The 18,299-nt window shown below is 41.8% G+C and overlaps 1 protein-coding gene across 1 annotated transcript; it reads right to left on the minus strand.

Annotated features, from left to right (window-relative positions):
- Window positions 1-8,065: 8,065 nt before the first annotated feature.
- LOC120108826 (defensin Ec-AMP-D2-like) lies at window positions 8,066-8,946 on the minus strand. Its single transcript, XM_039122553.1, has 2 exons — window positions 8,762-8,946; window positions 8,066-8,444 (listed from the first exon to the last, which is right to left on the minus strand). The coding sequence occupies exons 1-2, from the start codon at window positions 8,823-8,825 to the stop codon at window positions 8,275-8,277; spliced, it is 234 nt and encodes a 77-aa protein (XP_038978481.1). The 5' UTR covers window positions 8,826-8,946; the 3' UTR covers window positions 8,066-8,274.
- Between the last annotated feature and the right edge of the window lie 9,353 nt (window positions 8,947-18,299).

Below are 18,299 nucleotides of genomic sequence, written 5' to 3' on the forward strand. Positions count from 1 at the left end.
TGCCCCTTGAACCTTTCAAGGCTCCCTCAGCAGTACCAACATGTTGATTAGTTCAGTCTTAGTGCATTCAATCTTATTCATGTGGTAGTTTACTATAAACTGACCAAATGAATCAGGAAGTGACTGTAGGATCAAATCCACTTGCAATTCCTTGTGCATGTCCATACCGAGCTTCTCAAGCTCCTCTAGGTCCTTGATCATGGTCAGACCGTGATCATGGACAGACTGCCCTTCGCGCATCTTCGCTTTGAAAAGCCTCTTGGACACTTCAAAACGAGCTGTGCGACTCTGCTCACCATACAACTCTTGTAGGTGTGCCAGTATGTCCCTAGCAGTCTTTATATTTTCATGCTGGCATTGGAGTTCATTAGACATAGATGCCATCATATAGCATTTTACTCTAATGTCATCGTCCAACCACTTTTTATGCATCTCACGCTGAACATCAGTGGGACGTGCTGGTAATGTGGGGATATCTGAATCAAGTATATAGCCTATCTTCTCACAGTCCAAAACTATTTTGAGATTTCTAAGCCAGTCCTTGTAATTGGTTCCGGTCAGTCGGTTGGTCTCAAGAATACGGGTCAAAGGGTTTGAAGCCGACATTGTATCTGCAGAGAGTAAAGATTCTAGTTAGACTTTTGTACTTGATCCTAATCTGTCCTAAGGTCTTTTAGAACAAATGTGACTCCCACTATTTTCTCGAATTCCTCACACTCCCCTGGTAGGAAAACGGAAATCCCACACGACTAGGGTTTCTAGTGGGTACTGCGGTCCCACCAATTTACATGCCACCTCACCTAACAGTTATTGGTGACACATAGATGGATGAGTGTACAACTCTTGTACAATGCTTCTCAAGCATGTTGCAGTGCAACTTGGTCTCTAAGCCATGAAGACCTCACCTAACAGTTATTGGTCTCATTTCTTAGTTAAGTCAGACCCACCGTATAACCGTAGGAATAAAGTCGTCATTGGGTCCTCACCTAACAGTTATTGGTGCCCAACCCCACCTTTACCCTACAACATCTCATGTCTATAGAGAGGTCCAGCCCCCCAATGCAACTTGACCACTGTATCCAGCCGAGACAAGTCAACATCAGAAAGGCCTTAGCAGCTCTACTACAGTGGAAGACCTATTGACTTAATATTGGTTAATCAGGTCTTAGTGTTTGCAACTTGAGCCTTTCATAAGAGGTAATCGAACAATTGGCCAGGTAAGCAGGTGGAGGCTCCCCTTACTCAGAGAGTAAGGTCCTAATTAAGTAACCACCTTTCATGCTTTCCTAGACACCAATTAGATCAATTAATCTAATATGACTTGCTCATGTCGGTTCACTCTCGACTTGATTGAGGAGGTTTTGATTTAGGTCTCAATTGGGTTTGCTACATCACATGTAGACCTATCTACCCGACTCTCATTCACATCACATGCAAACGGCGCATTGCAGGCAGTTATAATCGCGGCAATAATTAAAGCTAAACTTTAACTAGGTGATGATCATGGATTCTAATTAGGTCGTATTACAAGCACATGCACATCAATCGATCAAGTGGTCTTCAACTCTTGAATTGGATCCAAGCTTCCTTGATTCGATCCTTGATCAACTCTTGATCCCATCGCCATCAACCGCTTAGATCACCTTTCATCTCATGCCTTTGCTTCAACTTGATCGTTGATGTACATCACATCACAGAAATACAACCAGATGTAAAATAAAAATAAAAATAATTTACATCTCCTTTTAGGAGGCACGCAGGCCTCTCAAAACATCAAATAAGATGCATGCAAGCATCTGAAAAATTACATGACATCGCAGATCACATCGCAGGTCATTACATTTGATACCAAAAGGGGTTGAATCCTATGATCATCACCGTATGCTACAATTATAATTTTCAGATCTGAAACTTAACTGATTATATCATGACATAGGTCGCTGATCATGCTAATCATGATTCTAAACTTTGTAATCCCATTAACAATGCAATTAGAATCATCTTTTTATCACATAAAAATCAGCATGTAAAAATCAGCACCCCTGAAAAATCTGCATGCAGAATTTTTCAGCATGCATGATCATTTAATTTTCAGATCTAATATGCCTTTAGATATTTAATTCTTACCTTAATCTACGAAGCCTAGGCTCTGATACCACTGTTGGAAACCCGCCCATGCCGCTGATATTTCAAAAATTTTCAGATGGCAGCGGAATCGGCATGCACGGGTTCGACGTTCATCACATGAACGCTTGTTTCGAGACCTTTCGTAATTAGGTAAGAATTAAAACTTTTAGAACTAATAGGAAGATCAAATCTTCACCTTGCGCGGGTAGATGATCACCGCGAATCTGAATTCGTGGTTTTGGAAGAGGGTTCGTTTGAAGCCGTTCAAACGTCCGGCCTCTACGGGTATCCACACGAAGTAGAGAACCGATCAAAGCTTTCTTGTCTTCCCGGGGTGCTAGCTCCCTTGCAAAGACTCCTTTGATGGCTGATCTCTTCTCTTTCTTTCAACTCTTGAAAGTGCTTGAGAGGAGGAAGAAGAAGAAGGAACTCAAGGAAGAAGAACACAGCTTCTGCAGCCTTCTTTCTTTTCCCTGCGTTGGAAGAAGGATTGGAGGAAGAGGAAGACGCCAACGCTTGGACCTTGCTCTTCCTTTGCTTGCGGCTGAACTAAGAGAGGAGAGGGGAGGGTGGCGGCAGCAAGAGGAGGATGGCTCCAATACCTAGGGCGCCGGCCTCATGGTGCTTCTTATAGCCATCAAGGGCTCCTCCAAAGTAGGAGCCCTAGATGGTTTTCCAAAGAAAGAAAGGGGGGGTGCGCCGGCCCCTCTCTCTCCTTCAATCCGCACCAACCAAGATGAGAGGGGCTGATGCCCCTCTTACTTGGTTAACCTAATCCTCTTCCAAAGAGGATTAGGTGCCTCTCTCATGGTTTAATCCTAATCTAATTAGGATTGGCCAAATTGGGTTCAATCTATACTAGTCCTAATCCAATTAGGACTTGAATGAACCATGACTCAATTGAACTCTTCAATCCTAATCCAATTAGGAGTCATGTTGATTCATTAGATTAATAATTAATTTGGACTTAAGGAATCCTAATCCAATTAGGATTTGTTTAATTTTAGTCCTGATCCAATTAGGACTCTACTTGAATCCGAAGTCCTAATCCAATTAGGATTTCTAGAAATCCTACTCCAAGTAGGAATCCAACTCAAAACTTCTAATCTCATTAGGATTGAGGAATCCTATTCCAAGTAGGAATCCCAGTCCTAATCCAATTAGAACTCTAGTTATCCTACCCGAAGTAGGATTCTTGTTTCAAGTCCAATTAATTAATTCCTTTTTCCTTCTTCAACTTCTTATCAATCAAATTGATTTCTTGTGATTCCTAATCACGATTTCAACCATCGGATCAGTCAATACTTCTAGTGTGTGTGACCCCATAGGTTCTATTCTGACTGGTAGTGAGATATATTGTGATCTCTATCACTATATCATTGAAAACTCCTTTCAATGGGTTGGAACGATTCCAACTCAACTCATTAGGGTTTATCGATCATCAAGATAATCCCTATGAGTCCCACCATCCACCAGTGACACCTAGCAGCATGTAGTGGCTACCCAGCAGAATGGAATGATGAACCTCTAGGTGCAGTTAACATGTGATACAGTTCTACTATCGTGGATCCCTACAGGACGGAGGTCATGGACAACTCGTCAAACCCCATCGTCTGTCATATGTCAATATTTATTCGACTCGAGTTCGATAGTGAAAAACTCTTTCTCCACTGTGCATACTGCCCCGGCCGAGGTCTTACGAACTCAGTCTTATAAATCACATAGGATCTCTCCTTATCTATCAAGGTCGATAGATTCCATATAGGTGCATACCCTACTCCTACAGTGAACTTACTGCAGCTAATCTACACTGCATGGACCCATATGGCTAGAGACCATGTATGTGTGCAGTCAAACTACAATAACCTCACTGTGAGTAGCCGAAGCGCCGCAGGTCAAAGGACCAGTCACACTACTGCAACATCAAGCAAGTCACTGACGAGTGGATAGACATCCAAGTGATTTCTTGTATTGGTCACGCTCAGTACCCTTGTTCTCTAACAAGCACCTGCACTATCACTTCAGTGTCCCTACACTGTGGACTCAAGTCTCGTCCATCCAGAAGGAGAGTGATCCGTGCACTGATCGGATCGATCACCGTCCTCGTGATGATCCTTTGATCAGGAGCATTTAGAAATTAATCACCAATGATACATGGCTCAAATTCTCAACTCTTGAGAATATGTATCATCATCTTATTAATTTTTTGGACGATTCATAGACACATAAACAATATGAATGAAAAAGATGCCTTTTATTTATTCAATAATAAATAGTCAAGTACAAAATTATGTCCCTAGAATCAACAATGTGTCAGCCAAATTGGCTTCTAGGGCATACATCTAACACGTAGGAGCAAGGATTAGCTCCGAACCACTATAAACATTGTGTTTGTGATTGCTTGTGTCTCTCTCTCTCACTCTCATTTCACTCACAGCACATAGCAACTAATTAATCATCTTGCAAAAGTATTAATTAGTCATCCACAAACGTTTTAATTGCAAAATTATTTTAAAACCCAATTCACCCCCCCTCTTGGGTTGTCTATCTGGGCAACATTTAGACTCGCAGAAAAATTAGTCGTTACAGTTGTCAGGTGCAGAGGGGTCAACTCACCATTTTATAGGAGCGAATCGAGATTTTCAAGAGTCAACTCATAATCTTCAGGAGTAGGCACGAGATTGCTTCTGTTTTTACTGCGCTCTGTCTTTTATTTGTGACACTTGTAGAGTTGGCTCTCTCAGTTCGGGGGTCGACTCGAGATTTTTAGAAGTCGACTCATTAATTTCAAGGATCGACTCTTCAGCAGACTGTCTTTCGCTGCTTTTTATCTTTCTACTATGGCCATTCTAGGGTTGACTCTAGTTTTACTTGAGTCGCCTCGTAAATTTCATGGGTCGACTCACTAAAGCAATAATTTTTTCAGCTCTCTATTTTTTCTCTATGGCCATTCTATGGTTGACTTGCTTTTATCTAGGGTCTACTTGTGTTATGCTAGAGTCAGCTCGAGTACTTCATTGGTCGACTCATCAATGAGATAAATTTTTTGGCTTTCTATCTATCCTCTAAGACTATTCTGGGGTCGATTCACGATCTATTGGAGTCGGCTCATAAAGGTGCATCAGTCAGCGACAGTGTTCTAGGGTTGACTCATTGTAGCCAGGTAAAGAATTTGTGGCCCATTTTTTCATATTTAAAACATGTTGTCTTACTTGAGTGATTGTTAATGATTTGATAAACAAATTTTTTAATAAATTTTTTTATAAAGGATTATTACTAAGTCCAGCTTTGTCAGAGTAGCTCATTGGCTATCTAAGATCGTATTTAACTTTTCAAAATTTAAAGTAAATTTATCTACAATTAGTTTTAGCTTGTTTACTTCTTTTCCTAGGTTTTGATTTTCTTTTATTAAGGATTGTTTTGCTTTTGAGCTTTATTCATTTTCATTTATAAGAGTTTGATTTTTGAGTTTTAGTTTTTTATTTCTTTGACCAAGCATCCTAAATTGATCTAGTAATTCATTAAAAGCTTCTTGGAGCTCATCAAAGGTGAAATCACTAATGTGTTGAGAGTTTACCTCATACGCATGGGCCATGAGGCACATATTTACTATTTCTTGGGTCCCCTTCTCTAAACTTGATTTGTCTTTGTCGCCCTATGTTGTGATCATGGCTTTCTTCCTTGGCTTCTTGAGAGCTTTCCTAGGCAGTTGGAAGTCTGCTCTGAAATGACTAGAGTTTTGCCCTCATAGTACACCAGCAGCTGCTCTTTTTTTACTTGCTTGGCGGAAACCATGTGCCGCGCGACCAGGTGCCACGGCGAGGAGCGGACCAAACCTGCAAAACTGACAAAGGGCCACACAAGACTGTACTAGAGCGAGCAAAACTTTGACCGAAGGGAATGGGTTGAGCCCACGGAACATGCGAGGGCGATGGATCGGAACAAATAAGGCCAATCCAATTTTACGCGCGTGGCCATGAAAACTTCATAAGGCAGGAGACGAGCCTGCACAGGAAGCGCATCTCGGCCATCCGGATCATGCGTCCTGTGAGGGTAGACTGACCGCGCCGAAGTGCCGCGCACGACCGCCATGAGGGCCAGCCGGCAGCGGCACTCGAGCGTCGTGGCAGCAGCAAGAGCGTTCCGGCTTCATCGGGGACGAATAGTGCACGACACGTCCGCCACCAATGGGCTTGCGCGGCGCGATGCGAAACGCTAGCTGCTGTAGAAGCCCCCTACCACCCCCAAAGCCCACCGTGGGGGTTCCAAAGTACCGAGGAGCATTGCAAACGGGAACGGCCCGGACACGTGTTTGCTTAACCACATGGATAAGATCGCATGACCTATGGGATGTGCGATGGGTTACTAATGACAACTGACCCCCATGCCCAATTTTCTTGACATCGAGCACTGACCCTTGCCTATACAAACCAATCTTAAGAGACTCTCTAGATAAATGCTCTGGAGCCCTCTTATGCCCTAGTGTTGTCTCTCCTTTTAGATACTCTTCAGCAAGGGAACTTCTCATTTTTGTTATTTTGGGTTGGATCCGGCATCAGAGCAAAGACCTGAGCACGATTTGCTCTTTCCAATTCCATCTTGGGAGCGACCGAAGTTGGAGCCACCACTACCCAAGTACATTAACCACCTCGGAGGCACATCACAACCTTCCGGCCAATGTCTATGGTCTGAATAGCCTATTGTTTGAGCCCTCTAGCAACTTAGCCAGCTCGGCACCTTGGTTGAATTGATCTTCAGCGGCAACAATAACAGTTTAAGGCATTTTATATGTGCCCGAATTCCTGTCATCAGGCCAATTGACAAGTAATGGCTGTTTATATACTCATGGTAACATTGTCAAATGTTTCACTATGATGCCATGCCAAACAATAAATTTTTATGGCACATATGTTTGCAACAATAAATTTGACTATGATCAGCCGAAAGTTTGCATTCTAGAAACAAATTAATTTTGAGTACTCAAGTGACCTCTAGGTGTAGTGATCTTGCAAAGGTTTCCAAAAATCGAGCATAATCAAGACCCGATCTAGATCTTGGAAGTTCATTAGAATTTCAAAAAGTAAATGGAAGAGTTTGATGTAAAAGTGATGAGCAATGAATGTTCCATCTAATGTTGATTAATAGCATATGATTGATTTTGAGAAAAAAGCATATACTACTGATTTTCTTGAGGATGCTACTGCACTAAGAGCACTCAGCATTTCATGTTGTTAAGATACCTTGTATTGGAGAAGCATACACAATCAATAGTGAAACCAAGGACAACTTCCATTCGCATCAGGGATCCTGATTTGGAACAGATTGCAAATGACAATGAGAAATAATCGAAACTACAGGAAATGATCGAAACTACGTCAGGCCAACAAGCTAGAGCCAGGATGAAGTAGAACATGCTAAAATTTCGGAGGCCATAACTTGACAGGAATTACTATCACATGTTGCTGGAAAGCTTCCAGTATCTTCCCCATGATGTCAAGCCCAACAAATATGTCCCAGCTGGATTTTGTAAAGTAAAAGGATATCTGGTCTGAAGTTAAAAGAAATTCAAAGACGTCTATTTTAAGATGTTCAGATTTTGGTTATTTCTGATGGAGAAGCGCTCTTTCTACTTATATTTTCTCTATTCCAAGCATTTAAACTCGATTTTTGAATCTATGTTATATGAGTCTGTCTTACTCCTATGGTTTTATTTATGGGAAATTTACTACTCAGGTTAAGGTTTTGAGATGTAAATCATGGTAAAACTATATTAAGTCTCGAAGAAATGCCAAAGTTTTTAGCAAGGTGCTGCTTGCCCATTATCAATAATCTTCAAGATGTTATGGTTTTCTCATAGCTCTCTCTTTGATTTTTTTTTCATTAAAGTCCCTGCATGAAATAACCTCTTCCAAAACCAGCAAGTAATGGCTTCCAGAACTTAAACAACCACGTAAACTTTATTGAGATACAGATTTTACTGCACGATGTAAAACGAGGACTCGGAGAACATAAACATCATAACCAGAGCAGGTAACTCTCTGCCATGAAAGACAACTCCAATGCTAGTTATTCTCAAGACACCAAAATCTGACAACGAAATTATCATGACCAGCACAACATTGCTACTTTATGTTAGGAGGCCATTCATCAACAATGTTTGGTGCAGAAACAGCGGCGGCGGAAGCCCCGACACTTCCCTCCAGGGAAGCCCTCCGTTTTGCAGACATTTGCACAGTTGTCAGAGCGCACACATGGTCCCTTGAACCTGTGGCTCTGCGACTCACATGTTCTTGCCTCCACCTTCATCGTAGCCATCTCTGTATAGAGTGGACACAACGAATAATCACAACTTTGTTAGATATGGAGTAATATAAATGCCGTGTTTTACCAAAAACAAAAAAAATGAACAAAAATATAATCCCATATGGAAGTAAAAGAAGAAATGATGACAAGAAAGAAACTAGAGCTTTTCATGAACTATAGCATTTTCTAATAGATCATGCAGTATAGTCATAATTTAAATAGTTCAAGAGCAGCCAGCTTTTAAGTGATTTTATGTTAAAATACTTTGTAGGACCCTGACGAACGCTTACTAACAGCATATAGTGAAAAAACGAAGAAAAAAGAAAAGAACCAGAGGCAACGATAAGCAGCACAAGGAGAAGGATGGCTGGAAGCATCCTTCGGGAGCGCTCCATTGCTAGACGCAGCAAGAAAGAGAGGGAAGTGAGAGAATGGGAGAATTGCGACTCTTGGGAGCAAGAGAGAGGTTGCTACTGCCTTATATAGAAGAGCTAGGGGGTTTCTCATTAGAGGCATTTGGTGTGTTACTATTAGAGCATTCATTGTCTCTGCAACATTAGGCGGTATTCTTTTACTCTGGTCACGACTTGTAGATATTTAGCATTTTGGCCCTGCAAAAAAGAAAAAGAAAATTCGTGAAAAGATTCCACCTGTTACTTACGGCTCGTTTTCTGAGTGGAAGCATGCGCAGCCACGCAGTAAAATATTAAGGTTAATCTAAAGGATGGATCTGCATAAGAATCAATAGGTTCGAAGATTAAGGTTTATAGGACACGAGCTAGACTTCAAGGAAACACAATCGCTAGTTATGATTTCCTTGGGATGTTTAAACATAAGATTTTTAAATATTTGAGTATGACCGGAAGGAAACTATCTAAGATTGAGAAGATCTTACACATTCTAATAATGTTATCACCACAATGCCTTAATGTTGTATTAATGTGCTGATTTTATTAGAGTTACGTTACTTTAAAACAGAGCATAGACAGTGGAGGCGGCCAGAAAATGGTCCTTTATTCCTTTTGCGGGCCCATTCCTCGTAACACGTGCCTGTGAAAAGACATATTGGACGCAGAGCATCTTGATTTACAAAGACACGCTCCATAGACAATGGTGATGAGGAATATATGCCTGCCTCTGGAAATGAGGTAATCCAAAAATGCGACCAAGTGAAGACCACTGGATTTGAATCCCGTATGGATTTCAAGTTACCTGGTTGGAATTTAAATATGAAAAATTGTCTAGAAATTCACAGATCAGTGGGTTGGCAAGTTTAAACCACGTGCAATAATTCTTAGCACCACTTGTGTTAATTAGGAAACTACCCGTCCAATGCTTGAAATTGTCATGGACTAGATACCATGTCTCATGCTAGTTTTGTTTCCCATAGGGACTTGCCTCAATTGGTAATTGGTTTCTAGTTCAGTTTCTCTCTCTCTGTCTCTCTCTCTCTCTGTGTGTGTGTGTGTGTGTGTGTGTGTGTGTGTGTGTGTATTTTATGGGGAATTCATGGTCAGGTTGACTACGCTCAGTGATTACTAGCAATTCTACGTTGTTAACTTAATTGTCCTGTTTTTACTTGGCTGTCTGTACTCCGTGAGAGCTATATAAAATACGGATTATATATATATATAAAATAACGCATGATATATAAGAACCTCGCTTGACCAACTGAGTCAAACAAATGTCCAAACATCCTCAGGCTTGATAGCATAAAATACTAAGTCTGAAATCTTCATTCTAGAGAAGAAAAACATTTGCAACGTCCATAATTGTCAGTGTAGATGTTTCTTTCTGAAAATTTGCAAGTTTTGCTAAAACATTCAAGGCCAAGAGTTTAATTTGCTTCTTTTGAGCTGGCCAGGTCAATACCAAGCTAGAGGGATGCTACGATGAGAAGATCTGTGAAAAGAAAATGAAAGGCTTCGAGGTATGCTGCCAGAACAGCGTCTCTGCCAAGCTAAGATCCAAAATAGTCTGGACAGCACTTTCCCGGCCAGGTTACACCTCCAAATTGATTTAATTGCCAAAATAATGCACATGAAAAGCATGGCTCTAAGGTTCAGCAATAGGCCATAATTCTAAAGTTAATATATTTATGATATATCCAAGCTTTTTTTCTTTCTTCTTCTTCTTCTTCTTCTTCTTTTATCTAGAAAAAGGAAAAAAGTGAAAAAGAGGCCAACGCACATGAAAAGCATGGCTCTGGGTGTCGGCAAGTGGCCAAAAATCTAAAGTTAGTATGAGATTATCCAAGCTTTTTCTGTGGGCAATGGAGGAGACTAGAAAATGGAAAAAGTGAAAAAGAGGCAGGAATTGCCTAGTAGTGCGTTAATCGGCGGCTTTTCCTCCTTTACCTCATTTTTCTAATTGGTTCCAGCATCTTCCAGAGCACCCTGTAACATGCCTTCTTAAAGTTGGAAAAGGTTGGCGAGGCCACTGTCAAAAGCTAAGAGATATGGCTTAAAGAAGAGAACAATTTTCAAAAAGCTGATAACTTTAGAGACGAGCAATCTCCTCTGCAGCACCCATCCAATCCTGCAGGCTCACATGTGGAGCAATGCAGGGACGAAAACTTTCTGGAGCAAGCATGGGCCATTTGGTGCTACTTCAACCTCATTAAGGTACAAGTGTGGGTGAGGACAAAAGTAATGTGCAGAGCACCGCTTGGAAAAACAAGTCCGGATCATCTCTACTCGAAATAAGTTAGGACAGCTCAATACCATGGGCTATGGACAATGGGTAATTGAAGTTCCAACAAGTCAAAGAAAACAATTTTGAATCATATCAACTGGCTATTAAGTGCTATTCAGGAATTCATGATGGAGCTGCAACACGCTTATTTACTCATCAGCCACAAAGAAATCTGTTTATCAGATTGTATATTATATCATATTATATATTTTTTTATGGAGAAAAGCTTTAGAAATAATAATGTTGCCGCTGATCTTGGGACACAGATGTGAACCACCCCTATGGACCTGCTAGACAACAAGAAAAGGTTTGAGAGCTTGCCAGATTGTCTCCGATCAAGTCTTCCGATGCTTAAGTTAGAAAGGACTTTCTAATAGGAAGTGGGAAAGAAAAAAGAGGTAGATAGTAATGTCAGTATTAAGGATGTTTCAGAGAGATTAAGGGTTCTTTGTCTCACCTTTCATGGAGGGTTTTCAAGTTTTTTATAGTCAGGATCCTGAATCTTTAAGGGATTGTATTCCAACAAATTTAGAATCATGCTATAACAACCTACTGATGTGCCGTAACCGCATCGGGACGTTAACCACCTGGTATGTGATAGAAAAGTCAAAACCCATGTGCACTCGGGTGAGAGGTCCTGCTCACCTTGGGTTGATTGCTGAGTTGCCAAGTTGAGCTTGGAGACTTTAGCTCTAGAGGTTAGCCCTTCCTGGTCTGCATATTCCACCTTTCATGTCGGCTTGAGATTCCAATTAAGATGCCTTAAAGAATCTTTAGTCATGCTTGGATCGCCACATAGGCCTTGAGCTGGACGAATCCAGTCATGCCACATTATTATAGTCATTTATTGCCACATCACAACCCACTATTTTAGTGTCCGAAGCATCTTCCTTGGTTCTGGCAAAGGAAGTAGCTATTTTGTCAGACCTTGTACCATATTATAGAGGGCATTAATTCATAGGCAATGATCCGTTAAAGGACGAGTCCTGACTCTTGCTCTCCTGGGAGAACATTAACCGTGTAGAGCAATGCGGGTGCGACATGCGTCTATTGTTGTAGTTGGAGGGATGGTTGGTTGGACTGATCTAAACCATCTAGATAAGGTCATTTGTGAATCCACCATATATCAAGAGATTCAAAGCATTCTTTCTGTTGCACTGAGAGGCTTCTGCAGATCCTTCCTTTCTCTTCCTTGTTGTTGCCCAACTATGCAGCCTGGGAGAGAAGGGGGGGTGGGGGGGGGGGGGGGGGGAAACTTTTACTAAATTTAGCAGAATTAAATGCTTAATAGAAAAAAATAACTTTCAGCAAATAACTGATAAGTAAATGAGTTGAAAATAAAGTCAAATAGATCAAGCAACGTAAACACAAAAGATTTATAGTAGTTTGGTGCCAACCCTGCAACTATGTCGACTCTCCAAAATTTTCTTTTTAGAAATTTTACTATAATCTATAACCCAAATTATATTCCAATTATTTTTCGGGTTCACAATCAAACCCAATTGATTTTTTCAAGTCAATCAATCAAAATCTACAACCGATTGCTTTTTGAGTTCACAACCTGTTGATTTTTCCAAGATATCAACCAAAACCTACACCGATTATTTTTTGGGTTCACAATAAATTTAGTTGATTTTCTTGGAAAATAATCTGAAACCTTCACAATCTAATTTCAATTATGGATGGACTTTTTTTCTCATTTCAATCCCTGAACCTTGTTACAACAAAGAACAAAAAGAATTAATTGCTCACATGTCACGTCCCAAACCCATCACTCAGGTCGATCACGTGACACGGCCACATAATCCCTAAAGTAAAATCCTAGAGATCATGTAAGGACTATAAATGTACAATATTCATAAAAAATGCCAAAGATTAACGATTAATGTATTTAAACCAACTAACTAAAATATACTGATTGATTACACAATTTCAAATGTCCATAAATAAAAGATAAGCTAACTTCTAACTATCTAGCAGTCTGACTCCAGATCGATCTTACTTTTTGTCCCACCCGACAGATTCTACAAATCCAGTGCCTCTAAAAAGAAAGTAAGTATAGTATGAGCTTTTCCAGCCCAGTAAGAATCCCAACAGCCACACACAGTAATAATAATAAAATAATTTAAGCAACAAATAAATGTTATTTCATCATTCAAAAAGCTCAACAAACAACAAGTAGATATAACCAGTACATATACATAAATCCTTTTTACACATTATGTGATCCACTTTCGTATTACTCTGATTCCCAAGTTTTAAGATTTTTTACTTCTGGCTTTGGACTAACCAAGATCATGACCCAGTCCAAGACTGCACAAATCCTACGCATAAGCTCGTGGCAGCTATCCCACGCGTAAGCCCGTGGAAGCTATCCCACGCATAAGCTCGTGGAGGCTATCCTACGCATAAGCTTATAGAGGCTATCCCACATATCAGCTCGTAGCAGCTATCCTACGCATAAGCTCGTAGAGGCTATCTCATGACGAGGCTAGTCCAACCCATTTTACATGTCTAGTTTTTACATGTTCAATTAAATTTCAATCACATCACATATTTTCATATATTCTCAAAAATATGATTATTCTTCCTAATTTAATTATTTTAATATTTCCATATCAAACAAGATGCACACCTCATATATGTCATATCATCTCATAAAACAAATAACAACATAATTATAAAATAAACCCAACGATAAATCAAATATATGCATAGGGGTGCTCAGATGTAGAGATTCTTATAAGAATTTGTAGACTGACTCAAATACGGATCCGAATCACAGCCTACAAGCTGGGGTGCTGAGTCCCCTGATCAAAACTTCCTGGCACCGCTGACTCCTCCCCTACAACATCAATTACAAATCACAAACTAAATTATTTAATATTTAAACATTCGAAACTATAATTCACATCTACTATGGGGTCCATCACCACGTCCCCAAACATCTCAATCCCTCCAGATCTAGGAATAGTCGGGATGGCCCGACCTCCCACCTTGTACCACCGGCCTATGTCATCGCCAGCGATGGCCACCGCCATGCCGGCGATGATGGCCAGTCTCGGTGAAAAGACCAAAAGAAGGGTGAACGAGAGAGAAGGGAAGAAGACCCTTCTCTCTTCACGGATGGGAGCACATCTCCCCTTCCTCCATTTCTTTGGTCCAAGGGCAGCAGCCACCACCTTCCCAACCCTCGGCCACCACCCTCCCAATCCTCGGCCACCACTGGCCGAACCATCGCCGGCCGCCACTGTTGCAGTCGCCGGCGATGGTGGCTGGCCAGGAGAGGGAGGGAAGAAGAGATCTTTCCTCTTCTTCTCCAAGAACGGAAAACTCCCCTCCCCTCCACCATCATCATAGAGGACCACCATTATGGTGGCTCGGCCTCCATCCGACAGAAGCCGCGGTGGCCCACGACTCACAGTCGTCGCCGCCGGCGGCCAACCGACGAGAGGGAGGGAAGGAGAAGATGGGATCTCGAGGAAGAAAACCTCAGATGCACCACTCCCATCTTCAATTAATTATAGAAACCCCTAACAAATCCTCATACAATCCCGTTCAACCACAAATGCCATGGATCTCAGCCAACCCGGTGGCCGGCGGCGGCGGCAAGATCCGGAAGAGAGAAGCCGAAACAAGGGTACCCTATTTTGGATCCTTCTCCGACGATCTCACCGGCCAAATTCCCAACAACACAGCCCTAAACCTAGCAAATGAAGCGCAAGGGAAGGAGCCATGCTTACCTCAGTCCGACGGGGTGCTCCGGCGACCTTTCCAACGAGGAATCGGAGGAGGAATCCATGAGCAACTCGGATTAAAACCCACGGATCCAAGGCCTCTTCACCCAATTTGTGGAGATCTTCGTTGAAGGGGGGAAGAGCTTTAAAGCTCACGGTCGGCCGGTTCTCGGAACCGTTCCTCCCCTCATGATCGCTCTTCTCCGGCGGTTACCCCCCCTTCACGTTTCTTCTTCCACGATCGTGCCTAGGGCACGATCGTAAATGATAGATGGGCTCAGCTTCTTCGGGCCGGCCCATCAATCCTCTTTTTTTTTTTCTGGGTTCTCACATTCTCCCCTCCTAAAAAAATTTCGTCCGTGTTGCCCAAGGTGACAACCCAAGAGGGAGGGTGAATTGGGTTTTCTAAAAATTATGTTCCCTAATTTTTACTTTGAATTGAATGCAACGGAATGATAAGATGTTATTTACTTAAGCTCTAGGCAATTACAAGTAAAGCATTGGAAAATTAAGCTAGAGCAATTATACTATGGCTTTAGGGTGCAATTGATCTAAAATTAACTTATAGTTGTATGATCAATTTTAATCTATATGTATGGTAAGAATGGAGTGGAAGCTAAGCAAATTCTAAATAATCACTTATAACTCTATAGAAAACAAAGCTAGAGATATTACACAATCAAGTATGAATGTAAGGCATGAAATACAAGAGATAAGGCATCACAAACACAAAGATGTATAGTGGTTCGGTGCACCCCAGCACCTACATCCACTTCCCAAGATCTCTTGGAAATTTCACTATAATTCTCCAGATTACAGCCGGTTGTTTTACAAGCTCACAACCTAACTTGTTATTTTCACGAGATCACAACGAACTCGGTCGGTTTTCACAGGCTCACCGACTAGAACCAACCGATTGTTTTTCCGAGTTCACAATCAAACCCAGTTGGTTTTCCCAAAGGCTCACCAACCACAACCTTACAACGATTGTTTTCAGGATTCACAATCAACCTAGTTAGTTTTCCCAAAGTGTTGCCCAGAGATGGTCACCCAAGAGGGGGGTGAATTGGGTGTTTTAAAAACTTTTTGTCTAATTAAAAGAAAACACACAAGTGTATGTGCAAAAGTAAAACTAAAGTTGTAACCATAGTCAATCGCAAACACAAAGGTTTATAGTGGTTCGGAGCTTCCACTGCTCCTACATCCACTCCCCAAACACCTTTGGGAATTTCCACTATAATCAGCGATTACAGTCCGGTAGTTTTTCGAGTGAACTACCCAACTCGTTGTTTTACCCCGGGCTAACAACGAACCCTACAATCCCCCAATTTAACCTAGGCTTGGGACGCCTATCCCTTGTTCCAAGTCCCTTGACTGGAACAAGCACAATATTTGATTGTTTTACAAGGATTTAAAAGCTCTTATGAAAGCAAATAGAACAATGAGAAACAACAAAATCGGAAGAACCCTTTTTGCCGTTGAAAGCGTGGATGATGGTGGTTCTTCCGATGTGGATCACGTAGGCTTGAATGCGAGCTTTGATTGCCGAGTGGGAGTGAGTAGATGAGCACGAAATCAGATGAGGAAGACTTAAATGCACTTGATTTCTCCTCTTGAAAGCACTAACTCCCTTGAACCTCTTTCTCTTTCTTCTCTCTTGAATGATCTTGTGTTTGGTTGGTGAGAAGTTATTTTAAAGGCACTTAAAAGCTCCTTTTTATAGTCCTACAAGCAATAGATCCGTTAGACACAAAAATATGACCGTTTGGAATTCAAATAAACCTGCAAAAGTGTGTCAATCGCGTCCCAGGCGTTCCGGAGACGTCTCCGCTTGAACGAGAGATGTCTTTGCTGTATAAAAAATCTTTCGACGATGTTGGAGTCGACTCGGCGCTTTTTGGGGACGACTCCGAAGAAGAACAGCTCGACTACTTGTTTTTCTGTTTTTCTGAGAGAGTTGGCTCGGCACTTTACGGGGACGACTCCGAAGTTTTATCAATGAAAGACAAGTCCTCTGGAATCCCTGAGAGAGTCGACTCCGCGCTTTTTGGGGATGTCTCGGGATGTTTGTGCTTTATGCGTGGGGACGACTCCGCGTCCTTCGGAGACGAATCGCGCGCATCCCTTGAAATCGGCCTTTCTGCCGTCTCTGAGAGAGTCGACTCCGGAAAGCCGGGAGTCGACTCCGACCCTGCGAGACGCCTCGGCAGGTACCGGGTGTTGGAAACCCGCCCATGCCGCTGATATTTCAAAAATTAAATCAGATGGCAGCGGAAGAGGCATGTGCGGGATCGACGTTCATCGCATGAACGTTGTTTCGGGACCTTTCGTAATTAGGTAAGAATTAAAACTTTTTAAAACTATTAGGAAGATCAAATCTTCACTTTGCGCGGGTAGATGATCACCGCAAATCTGAATTCGTGGTTTTGGAAGAGGGTTCGCTTGAAGCCGTTCAAACGTCCGGCCTCTACGGGTATCCACACGAAGTAGAGGACCGATCAAATCTTTCTTGTCTTCCCGGGGTGCTAGCTCCCTTGCAAAGACTTCTTTTGATGGCTGATCTCCTCTCTTTCAATCAACCCTTGATTGTGCTTGAGAGGAGGAAGAAGAAGGATGAAGATGAGGAAGAAGAAAGAACCCCACGCAGCCTTCTTTTGTTCCTTGCGTTGGATGAAGGAAGGGAAGGGGAGGAGGCCGCCAACACTTGGAGATCCTTTTCCCTTGCTTGCGGCTGAACTAAGAGAGGAGAGGGGCTGGTGGCGGCAGCAAGAGGGGGAAGAGAGCACACTCCTAGGGCGCCGGCCCTAGGTCCCTTTTTATAAGCATCAAGGGCTCCTACAAGTTAGGAGCCCTTGACAACCTTCTTTCTTTGGAGCGCCGGCCCCTTCTCTCTTCTTGTCGCCCTAACCAATTGGAGAGGGGCTGATGCCCCTCTTACTTGGTTAGCCTAATCCTCTTCCAAAGAGGATTAGGTGCCTCTCTCATGGTTTAATCCTAATCTAATTAGGATTAGCCAATTTTGGGTTCAATCTATGCTAGTCCTAATCCAATTAGGACTTGAATGAACCATGACTCAATTGAACTCTTCAATCCTAATCCAATTAGGAGTCATGTTGATTCATTAGATTAATAATTAATTTAGACTTAAGGAATCCTAATCCAATTAGGATGTATTTAATTTTAGTCCTAATCCAATTAGGACTCTATTTGAATCCGAAGTCCTAATCCAATTAGGATTTCTAGGAATCCTACTCCAAGTAGGAATCCAATTTTAATTCAAAATTCTTAATCTCATTAGGATTGTAGGAATCCTATTCCAAGTAGGAATCCCAGTCCTACTCCAACTAGGATTCCCAGTCCTAATCCAATTAGGACTCTAGAAATCCTACCCGAAGTAGGACTCTTGTTTCAAGTCCAATTAATTAATTCCCTTTGTTC

Source organism: Phoenix dactylifera, unplaced genomic scaffold (assembly GCF_009389715.1).
Source record: "Phoenix dactylifera cultivar Barhee BC4 unplaced genomic scaffold, palm_55x_up_171113_PBpolish2nd_filt_p 001572F, whole genome shotgun sequence".
Classification (NCBI taxonomy): Eukaryota; Viridiplantae; Streptophyta; class Magnoliopsida; order Arecales; family Arecaceae; genus Phoenix; species Phoenix dactylifera.

What these genes read in the sequence shown, in the direction of transcription:
- LOC120108826 (XM_039122553.1), bottom strand. Translation starts at nt 8,825, where the DNA reads ATGGAGCGCTCCCGAAGGATGCTTCCAGCCATCCTTCTCCTTGTGCTG. An exon ending in GCTGCTTATCGTTGCCTCTG is followed by an intron (nt 8,445 to 8,761) that starts GTTCTTTTCTTT and finishes CACTCTATACAG; the next exon opens with AGATGGCTACGATGAAGGTG.